At 43.5% G+C, this 16,324-nt stretch overlaps 2 protein-coding genes across 4 annotated transcripts in view; one reads left to right on the top strand and one right to left on the bottom strand.

Annotated features, from left to right (window-relative positions):
* The first annotated feature begins 622 nt into the window (after positions 1 to 622).
* Positions 623 to 5,001, top strand: hadh (hydroxyacyl-CoA dehydrogenase). The gene is made up of 8 exons (XM_056409822.1): positions 623 to 766; positions 1,358 to 1,486; positions 1,583 to 1,740; positions 1,960 to 2,086; positions 3,359 to 3,448; positions 3,521 to 3,593; positions 3,956 to 4,072; positions 4,675 to 5,001. The coding sequence occupies exons 1-8, from the start codon at positions 650 to 652 to the stop codon at positions 4,791 to 4,793; spliced, it is 930 nt and encodes a 309-aa protein (XP_056265797.1). The 5' UTR covers positions 623 to 649; the 3' UTR covers positions 4,794 to 5,001.
* Positions 5,002 to 6,833: 1,832 nt separating this feature from the next.
* The window catches only part of lef1 (lymphoid enhancer-binding factor 1), a 43,399-nt gene continuing 33,908 nt past the window's right edge, over positions 6,834 to 16,324 (bottom strand). For all 3 annotated transcript variants that reach the window (XM_056409819.1, XM_056409818.1, XM_056409817.1), the window contains exon 11: positions 6,834 to 8,311. The gene's annotated coding sequence lies outside the window, so the exon portion shown is untranslated. The remainder of the gene's footprint in view (positions 8,312 to 16,324) is intronic.

Below are 16,324 nucleotides of genomic sequence, written 5' to 3'. Positions count from 1 at the left end.
CACACACACACATCTGGAACATCTGTATGTAGAGACACCTGCACAGAGTCAATACCCAGTATCACACAAGTACAATATATCCAGTAATTAAATGACAATATGAGTTGTTCTTCTTTGAGTTTGTGCCCTTTTTTTTGGTTTGAGCACCTGCCCCCCAAAATGTCTGTGCACGTGCCCGCATGGTATGCTTGTATGTGATTAATTGGTGCTATACTGCTAAGTAGTGGAGAGAGTATTTTACAATAATGAGAAACTACAACAATACAATTTGATTACATGCTTTTTATTTATTTCTAAATCGAATAATAATTTTCCAAATACAGTGGAAAGTACTTCCATTTATTGTAACCAGTATTTACCTTCAATGCCATTAGTAGGCCTACTTTTTACCTCTTTAACATTTTAAATTCAGTACTTTTATTTGTAAGTATTTTTACATTATTTTTTGCAGATTCTGAATATTCATGCCTACGGCCTGAACAGGAGTTGAACAACCAACACTAATTAACTAAGTACACAAAGTAAAACTTTCGTCTATTTACACGAGAGTAACTATCTGTGTGAAAGGTCGACGTGCGACGTGATCACGTGACCCCACGACCTTCCGCCTACTTCTTAAGGTGCTCGTCCCGCAGCAGGTTGACACACCATGGCGTTCTTCACTCATCACGTCTGCAGAGGTTTGTCGTCCTCGGCTGTGAGGAACGTCGTCATTAAACATGTCACGATCATCGGAAGTGGACAGATGGGGGCCGGAATTGCACAGGTAAGCGCCATTGCGATGCCTTTGGTTCACGTGGCTAGCGAGTAGCTTCACGGTAGTTCGCGAAGCAGCTGCTCTTCGCGGCTGCGCAGACGTACATTTAACAATCCAACCACCAGTGTCTACTACCGGACACTTGAGCACTTCGAGCACTGACTTTCAGTCTTCTTTAAGTCTCCTCTCTTTTTCCTCTTTCCTCTTTTGTGTGGAGTGAAAGTTGTCCAACCGGAACGGTGTGACATATCGTATAACCTTTCAAAATAAAAGCCTGTCGCTGTATTCTATTTCATTGAGAGTGACTGGCAGTCTTGTCTCGCAGCACAGAGACTCATTGATCCCATAAGGAAGTGGTGTTGTGAAATAGCTCCGGTGTCATTCATTAAACAGTTGTTACCTTGAGGTGTGACGTCACGATACAAGACTCGACTCAGATGAACTGCAGGGTACACATTTGGCCGCATGGGGTCGCTCGCCATATAAACTGGGGAATTTGTCCCAAGTATTATATATATACACTTTTTTTTGTAGCACTTCAACATTACTGGCATTAAAGGCTGTGTTTGTGGTTATTTTCACCCAAATTCTTTCTGACAGGTGGCTGCATCAACTGGTCACTCTGTGACTCTTGTAGACACAAATGATGACATCCTGAAGAAGGCTATCAAAGGAATTGAAGGGAACCTCAAAAGAGTGGTCAAGAAGAAGTTTTCTGACAAGCCAGAGGTGAGACATCACATCCCCAGACAAAATATAAACACAAAAATACAAGAGTGAAATGTGATGAATTAATGGTAGGTACTGCATTTTGGTTTGTTTCAGGCGGGTGAAGCGTTCATCCTGAAAGCCCTGCAGAACGTGTCCACCTCGACGGATGCTGCATCTGTAGTCCAGGGCTCTGATCTTGTGCTGGAGGCCATTGTGGAAAATATCAAAATCAAGCAGGATCTCTTCGGTGGGCTTGACAAGCTGGCACCGGCGTGAGCAACTTTCTGTTTTTTTGTGTTATTTTTGAGCGACATCATTTAGATGAGAAGCTCAATACTGTTAATGCTTATTTCTAAATCTAAGAAGAAAGTTGGCACGGTACACTTGGTGGCTTTTGTAAAGGAGAATGAAATGGAAGGTCTGCTTTCATTATTAACTGCTGTTTATTATGTTTTATGTATGCTTCTGTTTGTCTGCACACTTTTTTTTAGGCACACCATCTTTGCCAGCAACACATCCTCCCTGTCCATCACTGACATCGCCAGCGCCACCAACAGACTGGATCGATTCGCCGGCCTTCACTTCTTCAACCCAGTCCCTGTGATGAAGCTCGTAGAGGTACGACCCCGCGCAGGATGGGGTTTCTGAAAAGGGTTGTTATAAGAGTGTTATAGCATGTGCATGGCAAAGGTCTTTCAGAGGGATGAAATAAAAGATACACATAGATATGCGTCCTTGGATTAGTCATGAAATTTAAATGAATACAGTGTCCAAAAAGTCATTTTCTCAAGAGGACTCTAGCACAGTAGAGTGTGTTACCCTTTGAGAAGAAAAAGAATGCAGAAAGTGAGTGATGGTAATATTATTTTCCTGGATGAAGCTACAGGCCTTGGGGGGGCTTCTGCTCGCACTAAATATTGTCATTTTCCTTTTTGCAGTAAGCTTTGACTCTAACTTTAGGGGACTTTTATTTTAATTAAAATGTACCACTGAGACCACTGAATTAGAAAAGTAAACGCCATCAAACCAGCAGCTCAGTTTTGCTTAATCTTTCACACATTTCATAACAGACTCCTCGAGAGAACAAAACAGACCTTGAAAAAAATGTTTAAACATGAATTCCCTTTGTTCAGAAATGTAATAGAAATATTGTCTTGATTTGTCGTATCCTTTTTTTGGCTTAAAGGCCTACTGCCATAGTTAAAGCCATAAAATAGTCCATAAAAGGAAGTGATGACAGCCAATCGTTCAGCCTTCAAGTCACCTGGCTGTCGCCACTCAACCGGGCTGGTGGGGCTTGTCGTCTAATATTGTGCTCGTTGTTTCATGAAGTTGTGTTCTACGGAGCTTGGAAGAAGTTAAATTAAATTGGACTTCGAACTGCTTCAATGTGTCCCTCTCATATTGATAACAAATATTAAATCTTTAAGTGAGGTTGATTATTGATTGTGTGAGAAATAAAAAAACAGGGAGATTTGACTGGCAACTCGGCCAACTCATCAGTACTATAGTTAAATTTTTTTAGGTTTGGTTTTTTACAGTTCATATATTGCATAACATTGGAAGTAATTAAATAATAATTAAGGTAACTTAAATGTACCAAGCTGCTGGAGGTGCAGCACCACCTCTCTCTTGGCCATCCGCCACTGCAGTTAGAAAAATGTGCTTATTCAGGTTCTTACCGACACTAAACTAGAGGACATTACTTTATCCACGCTCATGTCTGTATGGTCAATATAAAGCTTGGTCAGTCCGTGCCAGTAGCTCAGTCTATGGGGAGCTGGCTTGGGAACCAGATCCAGCCTGTTCAAATCCCAGGTCAGAGACCATTGTCTAGTGCTAGTAATACTTGATTAGAATACAAGTTGCTTACCTATTCATCTTTCACAGGTCATTGGAACCTCAGCAACAAGCCAAGAGACTCTCGATTCTCTCCTGAACTTCAGCAAAATACTGGGAAAAACCCCGGTGTCCTGCAAGGTAAGATTAGCTGTGTGATGTCATTACAGCCGTCGTCTCTCACTCGGTAACATCCAACACCTCTTTATTCAGGACACGCCAGGATTCATTGTCAACCGCCTCCTTCTTCCCTACCTCATCGAGGCCGTCCGAATGTATGAGAGAGGTATGAACACCTGCATGTGCACCTTATGTCAATAGTAAAGTTTGTGTATTGTTAAAGATACAGTGAAGAAAAATAAAAAGAAAGGTCCGGTCATTTTCCATTTCTTTTGATCATAAAGTAAAACTCACCCAAGCTTTCTTGGTTAGTCTTTTCACTGTTTAAATAATGAACAGAATAAGCCCTCAATTAACAGAGTTGGATGTGAAAAATATAATCACTCTATTTCTGAGCAAATCTGTGTTTCAAAGAGCATAACATATTGAGGTTCTATTTCGATATGCTTTAAGTGTAATCTTCTAGTTTTTGATGGATTTCTGTATCTGTATGATTCCGATTTTTGTTTTTTCGATTTCCTCCTTCAGGTCATGGGACCAAAGAGGACATTGATATTGCCATGAAACTGGGGTGTGGTTATCCCATGGGACCCCTTGAGCTCTCTGACTATGTAGGACTGGATACGATGAAGTTCATCATGGATCGTGAGTAAAACTATGTAGGACATCTAAGTATGATGTAACCAGGGGTGGTGAATTGTTACTAAGTGCTTTTACTCAGGTACTGTACTTAAGTACACATTTGAGGTTCTTGTTCTTTCTGCCTTTTTTCCATTCCTCTTACTACTTTGACCCCAAACATGTCAGAGGGAAATACTGGACTGCATCTCCAGTTACTTTACAAATCCAGAGTTTGTCTCACAAAAAATGTGAAAATGTTCTCGTAAAGATAATTGACAACTACTCCGATTCTGATTCTTTGAAAGCCGTTTTAAGTAGAGTTCAAGTTTCACAAATGTGCTGCTTTTTCTCTAGAATTATTTTATTAATTTAAATATGTTTTAACTAATTTTTGATGAGGCTGAACAAAGCATCGTCAACGTGGCACTTTTTGGCTCGGGGTAACTGATGACATATCACACTATTTTTAGAAACCAATCACTTCATGGAGGAAATAATCAGAAGATTAGTCCATAATAATCATTAGTTGCAGTCTGATACAAAGTAGTTTACAAATAGCTCATTCAAATGGATTGATATGTTGAATGAAAACCACTTGACTTGTTTTTATCTTTGCATTTCTTTAGATTGGTCTGTAGCGAATCCTGAGGACCCGTCCTTCGCCCAGAGTGAACTGCTGAACAAGTTGGTTGCAGAGGGCAAATTGGGCAAAAAGACAGGAGAAGGATTCTACAAGTACAAGTGATTTACTCGCGCCATTATGAAACTAGTCAGCACTTCAGAATTTAAGCCACCCAACAGGGACTGATTAGAAACAGAAATAGAAAAAGTGCCTTCTATAATATAGGCCGACTTTTGTCTGTCACTCCAATTACTTAGACGTGTGTGTGTACTGAAGAACATCTTTGTGTGTGTGAAGAGATTAAATCCAATTAAAATAGATTTTTCAAATACTTGGTGTCTGTTCTCATTGTACGAGTGGTGTTGAAAAGTGAATGCCTCTGATATCTACTTGCATCAATTCATTTAATATTGGTGGAACAATAACACTGATTTGGAAGAAACAACTTTTATTGGACTTTACTAATGTGACCTGAGGCGTTCAGCTGTGCAGAGTGAAGCGTGTCCTCCGTAATCTGTAACAGATGTGTTCATTACGTTTCCTAACACATTAAACATCTGCAAAGCCAGTTTTGAAGTACGTTTGAAAATGTATGGTTGCGTCCATAAACTCGTCTTCTTCTTCGCTGCCTTTGCCGGCACACAACTGCTCATCCTGGCGCATTACCGCCACCTGCTGGATTATCTGAAGCTATGGAGGCACATTAAAGTGAATATCAACCAACAATCATTTTAGTACACATTTGCGCATACCGTAATAAAGCAAAGCACACGCTTTTTTGTGTGGCTTTTTTCTTGAAGTCCTTTGTTCTGTCCAAATGGAAACGTTAAATACAAAACAAGACTCACGGTTGAATGACTCCTGATATCTCGTTGAAAACGGTCGCGTGCACGAGTGCTCCAGCGTGCACGAGTCCTCCAGCGGCCGCCCGCACGTTACAAATGACCGCACAGCAAGCCATATTACTTCCGACATAAAACTCTCAGCCAAAATGGCCGTTTGGTGACTCCAATTAGCCGAGGTCACACCTGGCACGCAAAGCGGCCATTTCCTTAATGATGCATAAAGCCTAGCCCGAAGCTTTTATATTACTGACACAGCGGACTTGTATAACAATGTCCATCTGACAGGAAAGGGGACACTAGCTGGAGAGACCAACGCCTTTCTTTTTGGTTTTGTTCCGGACTGTAAACGTGTTTATTTCTGCAGTAAAGTTGGAAACAGCCTCACGTGGCCACTTGGTAAACTGCAGTTAATGTCGAGGTTGCTGCTTGAGTGGTATAAAAATACACTGCTTTGAATGATGTATTGTTTCAAATGGAACAATTTGTTTATCAATTACTCACCGCATTTGAAGTTATCTTCTCGCATGCCACGATACATGGAGTACATCCTTGATGAATTGAAGTTTGGTCCAGGTTTAAAGTTTAAAAATATTTGCACTTCTATACTTAACTTTTTAAAGACTCAATATTCTATTTCTCCTATTGGCACGTGCTTTGTTACATGTTAAAGGTGTATTTGATTATCAGAATCAGGACTTAAGATAGAGACTACTTAACCGACTGTGCATGAGGCAAACGTGATATATGGGATTTTATAAATGTAATTGACCTGAATGCATAGAATCAATCATTTGTCACATGATTTTGGGAATGTTTAGCCTCATTAAATTGTCCTGTTAGTCAACAAGAACACAAGGTGGCGCTGTTTGACTTGAAATGATATCCTTAAGAGGCACAATTCAGATTTGCCTATAAATTTAGTTTTTCTTTAATCGTGGCACTTCAATACAACATTATTTTACTTCAATATTCAATTGTTATCTTAAGAGTTTTTACATTATTTGAAGTCTAGAGACAATCTTAACATTGAGAGACGGGAGAAAAAAATAGCTCACCCTTTTTAAATTGATCCAATTGACAAAAATGTTTTTACTGGCATGATCTCAGTCTCTTTTTTGTTTTATTATCACAATAATACTGCATGAATGTAGCCCCAAGCATTGTGTGCTTTTGGAGTTTTTATAATAAGCTTAAAGTTTCCACAAAGACTAAAACATGTTATTTCTGATGTGTTTTACCTGCTTCACATTATCTGTACATACATAGCACTACCAAATATGCATCAACAGATTATAATCTCCAAGGATGACACACAGACTGCTACATCTGGCACTTCCAGCTCTGTCTTTCCACCACACAAGTGATCAAATGAGCCAATGGTGCCTTTTTATTTTTCTTACAAAAAAACAAAAACATGTTGAAACAGTTCAAATATGACCACTTGGGAAGCAAAATGCTAGACCAAGATGACAGTGACCCGAAATATGATGATAAAAAAAAGGAATTCATCAAGTAATACTAAAAGAGAGCATTAAAATCATAATGTTACAGAGATGCTTGCATGGAATAAACAACATGGCTAAAGACCACACTATTAGCTACCAGAGAAAAAAGACAAAGGTCCATTGCAATAAAAGAAAGACTGCCAAGTGCTGGGGTAAATATATATATCTGCTTCATTTGTCATGTTTTAGAACAATAAAATATAGGCCTCTGAGCCATCACTCTCGCCTTTGTCCTAATGTTGCCTGCAAAAATACCAAGAAAATTGACATATCCTGACAGTTTTAAAAAGTACACATACTGAGCATTATTTTACATCTGAGCAAGACCCGAGGTCACTATTTGTTACAAATAGTTATCAAAAGAAGCCATAAGTTTCAATTTTCTGCAAGATGCTTCAACAAGAAAAATGTCTTTCCTGTGTCCAAAGCTTATTTTCATATATACCACTATATAAAAAAAAACAATATAAAAAAAAACCACATCACTAAAATATACACCGAGAAATTGAAACAAGGGTTCAAGATACAAAAAAGCATTCAAAATCAAATTCAGTTTAAAATGAAAAGCAAATTAAAACTAAAATGGCGTCTTGAGGACGTTTCGTAGACAAGATGAGATTCCTCCGGCTTCCTTAGTGCAGTCTAAAAAGAGGTGTTTGGTCGGTCGGGCGAAACCCCAAAAGGTCTTTAAAATCCAGGGAGAGAGCACGGGGGAGGGGGGGGGGGGGTGTTCAGGGAGTGAATGTCGGCCTAATGAACTATACAAAGGAACCGAGGTGACAAAAATAACTTACAGAAATGTAGAGGCAGGTGTTTTGAGTGTTTGGGCGGTGCAGTGGAGAAGTTTGTGCGCACATCAAAATCGCTGCGGTTTTTTCAGTGCCGTGCCTCGGGATTGCAGTAAAGCTGACAAAACACAGACGTCAAATTGAAGTTTAGTTGTTTTCCCCCGGTGAGAGAATGTGGTTGCGTGAGTGTGCTCCTACTAATCATGATTGTCTTGTTCAGTTCGGTGTCTCGACAGCAGGCGCCATCGGGACGGGGGTAGAGCCCAACAGTGGAGGCTTTTCAGTGGAGGTGGAGGCATGTGACTGTGTTGCAGGACAGGGGGGTTGGGTTGGGTGGGGTCGGGAGAGGAGGGGGGGGGGGGGAAGTGGGGTCCTCTGAGAACTGGAGGCTTCAGTTTGTAGATTTAAGGGTCTTCATGGAATCCAACAGGCCTCCGTCTCAAGCAGAGGGCCCGTAGCTGCTGCCTTCGCTTTGCATGTGGAGAAATTGTTCCGTTTCCCTCCTGGAGAGAAAAAACAAAAACAAAAAACAAAACAAAAGACGGGGACAAAAGAAAAGACTTTTAAATCAACCGAACGATGAAGTCACTGCATTTGTCTCCCAACAAAAGGAAAGCATGAGAACCACATCAGTAACGTGCACCGAAACAATGGCCGCATTCACGACACATTAACCCAAACCAGACAAATAAAGATGACTCAGAATGACTCGAGAGTGTCTCACCATGCAGGCGTGGGACACATTACCTGCCATCACATCGACGACCACTATTTATATGTTTGCAGTGTTACCGCTGATTGAATGGAAGCCTTTGCAGCTGTGTCGAGCCAAAGCGCTGCACTACAGAGGGGTCATAGGTCAGTGGCAGGATGTGGGCCGGTCTCGCTTTGATGTCGTCCGACATGGGGGTCGCTGTGACCCAGCTGGCAGCGCTGCGCTGTTCTTTGCCCTCCCCTGACTGACTCATCCCTCCTCTCACTCTCCCAAGGCGAACGCCCGATTGTGAGGCTTCTGGTTGACATTTGGGCTGCAGGTGGGCGAGGGCAGAACAAGATGAGGAAATACTCCGCACACAAGGAGGATCGCTGCATTGACCCAGTTCCACTCGCAGAGTTCATGGAACCGCGTTGGTAATGGGTGAACCGAAACCAACGCGGTTCAGGTGCGGGTTGATGTGGCGGTGTTACCTGACCTAACCCACTTCACAGAATTGGCCCCTCTCCCTGATGGGAAATTGCTTGTCATGCTGCATAAGTGCTCTTTTCCCTGCCATGATCCGGGCTTGAGCTAACGTAACAGAGTTAGCTTCAGTTATTGACGAGCCACGGAGTTATTTTAGAGCCGAGCGGCATCAAATAGAATCTGTGATCAAAGTGGAGCGGCAGAGAGAGAGGTGGATGGATGCCTCCTGCAACGAAAGAGATGGGCGTTTTGAGAAGACGAGAAAAGGGAAAGAAGCAGTATTAGTTAGTGTGGCAAAGCCAGGAGTGTGTTTTTGTAAGAGAGAAGTCAGCGGACCCCTGCTGCTCGCTGCATCTCAACAGTCGAAAAGCCTCCACACACACACACACACACACACCACCCTGCAGACTGCTTTACCACATGTGGATAAAAGGGAACAGGACAGAGGCCACCTTTCCCCCGAGGAGAGCTGACCACGAGCTGCACAAAGTCGAGGCTGAAAGGAGCGCAGCGCTCCGAGAGAAAGAAAGAGCCCCCTGTCGCTTTTATTTACCTCCGCCGCCCTCTCCCTTTTCATCCCAGGATCTCAAAGCGGGCACTGCACCCTGTTTCCTGGGGAGCATTTTTCCTCCCCCCACCACAGACATGAAACGCCTTGGCCTTCCTGCCTGGGGAAGAGGCCTGAGGGGCTGCGGGCGAGAAGTGTGTGCATTTTTGTGTGTGTGCACACACAAGTAAAAAAAAAAAAAAAGAGAAAGAAGGCTGGCGGTAACAGCAGGGATGTGTACTTGCGTGGCGGTTGGTTGCAGAGGGCACCGGGCCAGCTCTTCACAAGGTCCAGCCGACACAAACACTGGGATTCAGGAGCAACTTGACCCTCCTCTCCTCCTCCTCCCTCTACATTAGCGCTCAGGAATGCCGGCTAGACATTTTTTGCAGGAAATGAAACGCTCCTCTGTTCAGAGGGCGAGCGAAGGTTTAGTCTCCCCCTTCTGTCTCCCCCAATTCCTTTCCCGCTACGGGACAGCGGGCTGGAGGAGGGCGGGGAAAGGAGTCGGACAAGCTCTCGCCCGGCTTTTGAAGTGTGGGAGGTTAAGATAACTGGCACGGCCTCGCGGCTCAATCGCCGCTTTCACCTCCCAGGCCAAATCAAAGAGGCCGCAGCTGGGGCCCGCCTGCCTTATAGCCCCCTAACCTCCAAACCCACCGACCCACCCGCCACTCACAGCTCTGGGGTTCCTTTTGGTGCCATCAAAAAGGAAAACACTGCCGACAAATTACTTAAAAAAAATAAGCCATGTGGAGAGAGGTGTCTCCAGCACAGGCCGAGCACAGACTTTACCACGACAGCGACAAGAGGAGGGGGGGGGGGGATTTGGAGGACAAACGATAGTGATAGAGAGCAATGCAAGTAAAGACATGTCGGAGTCATCTTGAAAGACAAATCTGGTGAATTACAACCTTTTTTTTAAATTTAGGTTTGGCCAATATTTTTCTATCTGTTATTATGACATTGTAGTTAACTGTTAAGATCTGGGAACATGGTGACAGCGCTTGAAAGAAGTCTGATAGGGCAAGAAACAAGTGCTTGATTTGAAACGTATCACATCTCAGCAATTTAACTGAGTACAATCTTGCCAACATAACTTATTATTGTAATCACGTATCCGTTATCTATCGGGGCGCAAAAATGTCCCCGCTAACTTTTTATTGATGCTTACGAGTAATAATAATTCCGCACCCGCTTATCTGTGAATTCATTCCCAAATGTATCATTTGATTGTTTTGTCTGAAGATGGATTAAAATTAGGGCTGTCAATCGATTTAAAAAAAATTACTAATTAATCGCACATTTTGAAATTGCGATTAATTAATCGCGATTAATCGCGTTTAAAAGTGTTTTCCTTCTTTTTAAAGACAAAACTTCACACAGAGCTGTGTTTTCAAAGAGGCTCTTACATATACAGTGCCAGCGAGGTATTTAATATTGTGGATGATAAATTGTTTCTTCAGTGAAACATCAGATTAGTAAAAAAAAAAAAAGTATATTGAGACCCCATTGGTCCTGTCATCTTTAACACTGAACAGCAGAACCAGTGGCCTTGGTAACTGACTGACATTCACATATGTCACGTTAACCCTCTGGAGGCTGTGGGCATTTTATACATTTTACAAAATAAATTAAATTCACCGTTTAAAGTCTTTTGCATGTGACACACCCCCACGTGTTATACATCAAACATTCCAGAACAATCTCAGCTCTGAAATTAGGCTCATTGTCCTCGCGCCGTGTTCTCTGGTTCTCTGACTGACAGGCTGCTAAATGAGCCTAACCTGTGAGGTGGGAGGTCCTTTGTGATTTACTGAGTGTTCATTGGTTGTTCTTTTCCCGAAATGTTGACAGACAAACGGATTGACAAATCACGTTGAAGGTTTCGTGTGACGAGTTCTTTCCGCGCCGCGTCACCCGACACGTCGCCCCTCTGTTCCTCTGTGTATCAGAGGGGGAGACGGGAGGAAGGAGCGGAGGAGGAAACCCGACTGATTCATCCACGAGTTAAACTGATTTCTGCTCCTTATTTTCGCGGAGAAATAATTGTTTTAAAAACGGAAACAGTGTCAAACCGTACTGCCGCGGTTTAAAAAAAATTAAAAAATAAAAATAAAAAAAAGTTGCGTTAATTGCGTTAAAATATTTTAGTGCGTTAACGCGGCCAAATTAATCGCATAGATTAACGCGTTAACGCTGACAGCCCTAATTAAAATACCATCAAAATGTCCCAAAGCTCGAGCCACAAAGGGACTCGTTTTGATTGACCTCCAGTAAACAACCAAAAATGTTGGATTCATTTGTACAACTATCGTATATATGTATACTATGGATGCAGTGCAATTCACATGAGTCACAACAACCATCACAGATAAGTGCCATGTGTTTAGGCAGAAGTAGAACCAACATTTTTGTCAGTATCTTTCAAATCTAATGAGGACATGAATGCAGAAGTCGCTGCCTTGCTTGTTAATTTCAACCTGAGGTGCAGAACACATTAGGTGCCATAACTTTGTTGCATCATCCACTGAGGTCAGCTGAGCCGGCCTCAGGCGAACAGACTCGTGAGCTCTGGTAAGTATAATTGTCTCCACATTTAGATTAAAGTCTAGTGCGCCGGCGTGTCCTGGCACGGCGGTGACCGTGGCCCGGAACATGCAGCTGGCTTCGGTGACACCGCTTCAAAAGGAGCCTCGGCGAAATGCATTTTGTAGCAGCACCGCTCTAAAAAGGCACAAGGGGGAAATAAAAAGGAGCAGGGCAATAAATAAAAAAAATAGCACCTGAAAGACAAAGCAATGTTTGAAACAAAACGCCTGCACTGTCAGCACGCTCTTCAGCTCCGAGACATAACACATCAAAGAAATCGCCTCCTAAAAAATAAAGGCTTTGAAGTGTTTAACCTCCAATCAAAAGGCAGGCTCAGGGGATGTATCTTTTCCACAGGGGCTATCAGAAACTAGCAAGTCAAGGGCTGAAACTAAGAGGGTGAAGAAAAGGAAGAGAAGAGACGACGTCTGTGTTAAATATTGGAGAGAAGGGGAAGGGTGGGGTCTGGTTGTGGTCAAAAGGGGAACGGAGAGGGGGGAGTCACCAAAACCCCAAACCTCAGGCATGCGTGGGTGAGACTATGGGAGTACAGGGGGGGGAGGCTTTGCCCACATCTGAGGCGGCATCGCTGGGGGCCCAGGCAGCTGAAATCTGGCCGGGTGCCCTCGAACAGCTCAGTCTGAGCTGCTGCAGGCCGGGAGATGTCGGGAGAAGGAGGGGGGGGTGCTGCACATTCAAAAGAGACGGCACAATTACTGCCTCTACTGTGGTCTCGCTTCAAAGGCCTCCGCCGCCACTCATATTCACCGTCAGGATAGGGGAGAGGAGCAGGAAAAGGCGGAGCAAAAAAAAAGGGGGAAGTAAAGAGGCTGGAAAAAAATCGAAAGAAGAAGATTGTGCTGCATTTGGAGGTTGAACCTCCTTTAACAATGGCTAGAAAGAGTAATACTAAAATAAATACTGCTTCTTTCAATCCGTGTCCCTGTGTTATCTGGGGAACTTTAATTACAAAATCATTACACAAGGGGGCGTCTTAAGAGGTCACATAGGAGCCATGGGGGTGAATTTGGGTTGGGTGGGGGGTGGGGGGGTGAAGAGAGAGAAAGAGAGGAAGTGTAGAAGACATCACAAAAAGCCAAGAGACTGGACCCTCATACTGTTACTGCAGCTGACCAAACCACAACACAATAGGCCTGTGACTCAATCAAAACAAATTTCAAGCCCCAGTCTAAACAATGGGAGCACTATAGCTGCATTTCTCACATGTAAACAAAGGCCTTCAAGAGGGTTATACCCCCCCCCCCCCTCTGAAGTGTCACATAAGGTTGCCAGGCCACGATAGGACAACGATGTCAGTGTTAAAGATTTGTTCTTCTAAGCTAAAACCACAAACTTGAATGAAATGGAGTTAGACATACTGCCACCCTCTGGAAGTCCATATACTAAGTGCTGACAGGGTCATTTTTCTTCACAGAGCTGGCTTTGTGGAGGTCAGGGGGAGTGAGAGAACGGGAGGTCTGCGGGGCTGAACATTTCCGATTTTATTTCCTACCCAAAGAAACATTAGCTGTGGGGTCGCTCTGATTTAAGCGTAATTATCTCTCCTCCAGCTCCTACTCATATTTTTGTATGTGTGTGTGTGAAAAAGTAGTTTAAAAAAAACCATCCTCTCATCTCCTGTGCGCTGCTCAAAGCGAGACCCAGAGTCTGTTTTGCAATCCGGATTCCTTCCCCAATTATCCCAGGTCACTAACAAGGCGGGGTGTGGAGGCACTGGGCTGTGCCGCGGCGGCCTAGAGGCTCGGTGCCAAATTGAAACGACTCGGGAAATCGAGGCAGACGCTGAATCTTGCCTAATTGCAGGCGGAGTGTGTGGCTGGCTGCTCAGATGTGCGAAAGAGAGAGAAAAATTGAGAGAGAGAGAAATGTGCAGCGAGTGAGGTTCTGAGAGAGAGAGAGAGAGAGAGTGAGAGAAGATGAGAGGCAACACATACAGAGAGAGAAAAGGGAAGGAAATGGGAGATGGAGACTGAAGGATGAGTGGCAGTTGAGAGAGATTGGGTAAACTGAGAACTCGAGAGAATGAGGGATTTTCTTTTGGCCCTTTTCTTACGCTCCCTTTTTTCCCAAACATACTCATGCCCTTCTCTCTCCTCTTCTTCCCTCGTCGCTCATCAAAGTCTTCTGACAGCTGACTACTGGCTGCACACATCAGAGGGAGCAGAGCCCGGGCAAGACTGAGAGTGAGAGAGAGAGAGGGAGAGAGGGAGAGAGAGAGAGAGGCCACCAAAGCTCCCCATTTCCTTTCATGTCTCTGGCCCAGGACATGAGGTTAGAAAATGACCCTTGCTGAACTTACCAGACTTTACCAATTGTAAAGCATGATTTAAAAAAAGATATCCTGGATCATGTGATTGAAAATGCAGCAGCATCTTGCACAAGCATTAGGGCAAATGGGCTTGTAGAGACATCCATTTTGTTTGGCAACAACCTTCATAAGAGTCTGAGCGAGAAGACTCAAATGAACTTTTATGAGAGTTTGCAAGTGTTTACAACTCCAAGGCCCTCACTAGCAAGATTAAAAGGCCACCTTTGTTAAAAGTGTCTCCCCCCCTGTAACATTTATTTTGGAGTGGCTGATATGGGAGAAAGGCTCAAGGGCATATATGGGTCTGGGCTAGATAATTATCCAAAAAGGCTGTGAATCAGCGGGTTCAGTCCTACAAAAAGCTAACAGTATTTGTGAAACTGTTGGTTACAAATAAATCTACGTGAATTGAACAATGATCCAAACTCTCTGTGTTCTGTGGGTGTTTGATTACTGAGGTCCAGAGGGTGAGTATCCTGTGGCGTCTCACCAGCAGTCAGAGAGGAGAGAGAAACGAGTTTATATGCATCAAGTTAAGAGATTAGTCAGAATGGACCAAAAAGGAAGAAATCCAGCCACAACAAGAGGAAGCGAGAAAGAGAGACACTAAATAAAGAAGTGTGCAGAAACAGTGCGCAAAGGAGGAGTCCAACTGTTCCAAGTCAGTGTAAGAAAAGGGGTTCTGGGGCACGGGGTGATGATGGGAAGAGACGGAAACCCTTATTTCACACTGTCAGAGTCATGACTTCTCAGTGGGCTGTTCCACTGGGGTGAGAGCCAGCAGTGTGGCGGGCCCAGTGTTTGACATGCTAAAGATAACAAACAGAACCAACGTTGTGCCATCAAACACCGCTCGACTGCTCGACTCCTGGTTTCCCTAACAGGCAGAAAAACTCAGCAGAAGCCATCAAATATGTTAATATGAATATGTATTAAGTGGTTTTTCCCTTTATAAAATCTGCTTAGACGGGAGCAACTCACGTTGTTGTGCTGAATAATCTTCATTGTGAGTGTGCAAGCACTATGAATAAAATCAAACGCAGTCAATGTTCACTGTGTATCAAACAAAAAGGTGTTGTGTGTGTGAAGTTGTGTCTCCAAATGAACTCAGTAACAAATGTCCTTTTAGATTTTTTTTTTACATGGCGGAGAGGCAAGGTAAAGGCAGGTGCAGATGAAAAGAAATAGACAAACAAGTTCATTTAAAAATGTTGTTTGGCGTCTACAGCGAGCTAACCTCAATCCAGCTCTTTGGGATCTGCATAAATTGAGGGCTCGGGGAGTTGTGGCAGTATCCTTGGTATTATGCATATTAGTTTAAGGCTGTCACTGAGAATCAGCAAGGGTGTCCATCCCGCTGCGGCTAGGCGCTGCTAATTATTGGATCAGAGATAAAGTGCTTTTTAGAGCCCGCTCTCTTTCTCTGAGCTTAGAAAAACGACTGTGGCGAAGAAAATAAAAGGAGGAGAGAAAAAAAAGAAAAGAAAAGCGGCCCAATTTTGGGTTCAGAGAGAGCCACCGGGTCAGGAATCGATCAAGTGGAAAACCTTTGTCTGGTTTGGGGTGATTTTGACGCAAGACCAGATTTGTCACATCTGCCTGGCTTTTTCTGCTGCCGAAAGAGAGCGGAACAACAGGATGCCCCCCCCCCTCCTCCCCGCCCCCAGGGGGAGATGGAAGAAAAAAAAGTAATCCAAAAGAGAGTAAGTAAGACTGAAAATAGAGTTGCCGCTGCCACATATTGAGAGCGTTAATCCTTCTCTTAAAAAAAAAAGAAGAGGAAAAAAGGATAGGTGACACGTCATCTGAATCAATATATCCCAGCATATCATTCACATGTTAAAAAACCCGACGACCCAGTGGCT

This window comes from Pseudoliparis swirei, chromosome 24 (genome assembly GCF_029220125.1).
Source record: "Pseudoliparis swirei isolate HS2019 ecotype Mariana Trench chromosome 24, NWPU_hadal_v1, whole genome shotgun sequence".
NCBI classification, from domain to species: Eukaryota; Metazoa; Chordata; class Actinopteri; order Perciformes; family Liparidae; genus Pseudoliparis; species Pseudoliparis swirei.
This window is presented reverse-complemented; position numbering and strand designations above follow the sequence as displayed.

Excerpts from the sequence above, each read along its gene's own strand:
- hadh (XM_056409822.1), top strand. The coding sequence starts at position 650 with ATGGCGTTCTTCACTCATCACGTCTGCAGAGGTTTGTCGTCCTCGGCT. Across the intron at positions 1,741-1,959 it reads CTTGACAAGCTGGCACCGGC|GCACACCATCTTTGCCAGCA; the intron begins GTGAGCAACTTT and ends ACTTTTTTTTAG. Across the intron at positions 2,087-3,358 it reads CTGTGATGAAGCTCGTAGAG|GTCATTGGAACCTCAGCAAC; the intron begins GTACGACCCCGC and ends CATCTTTCACAG.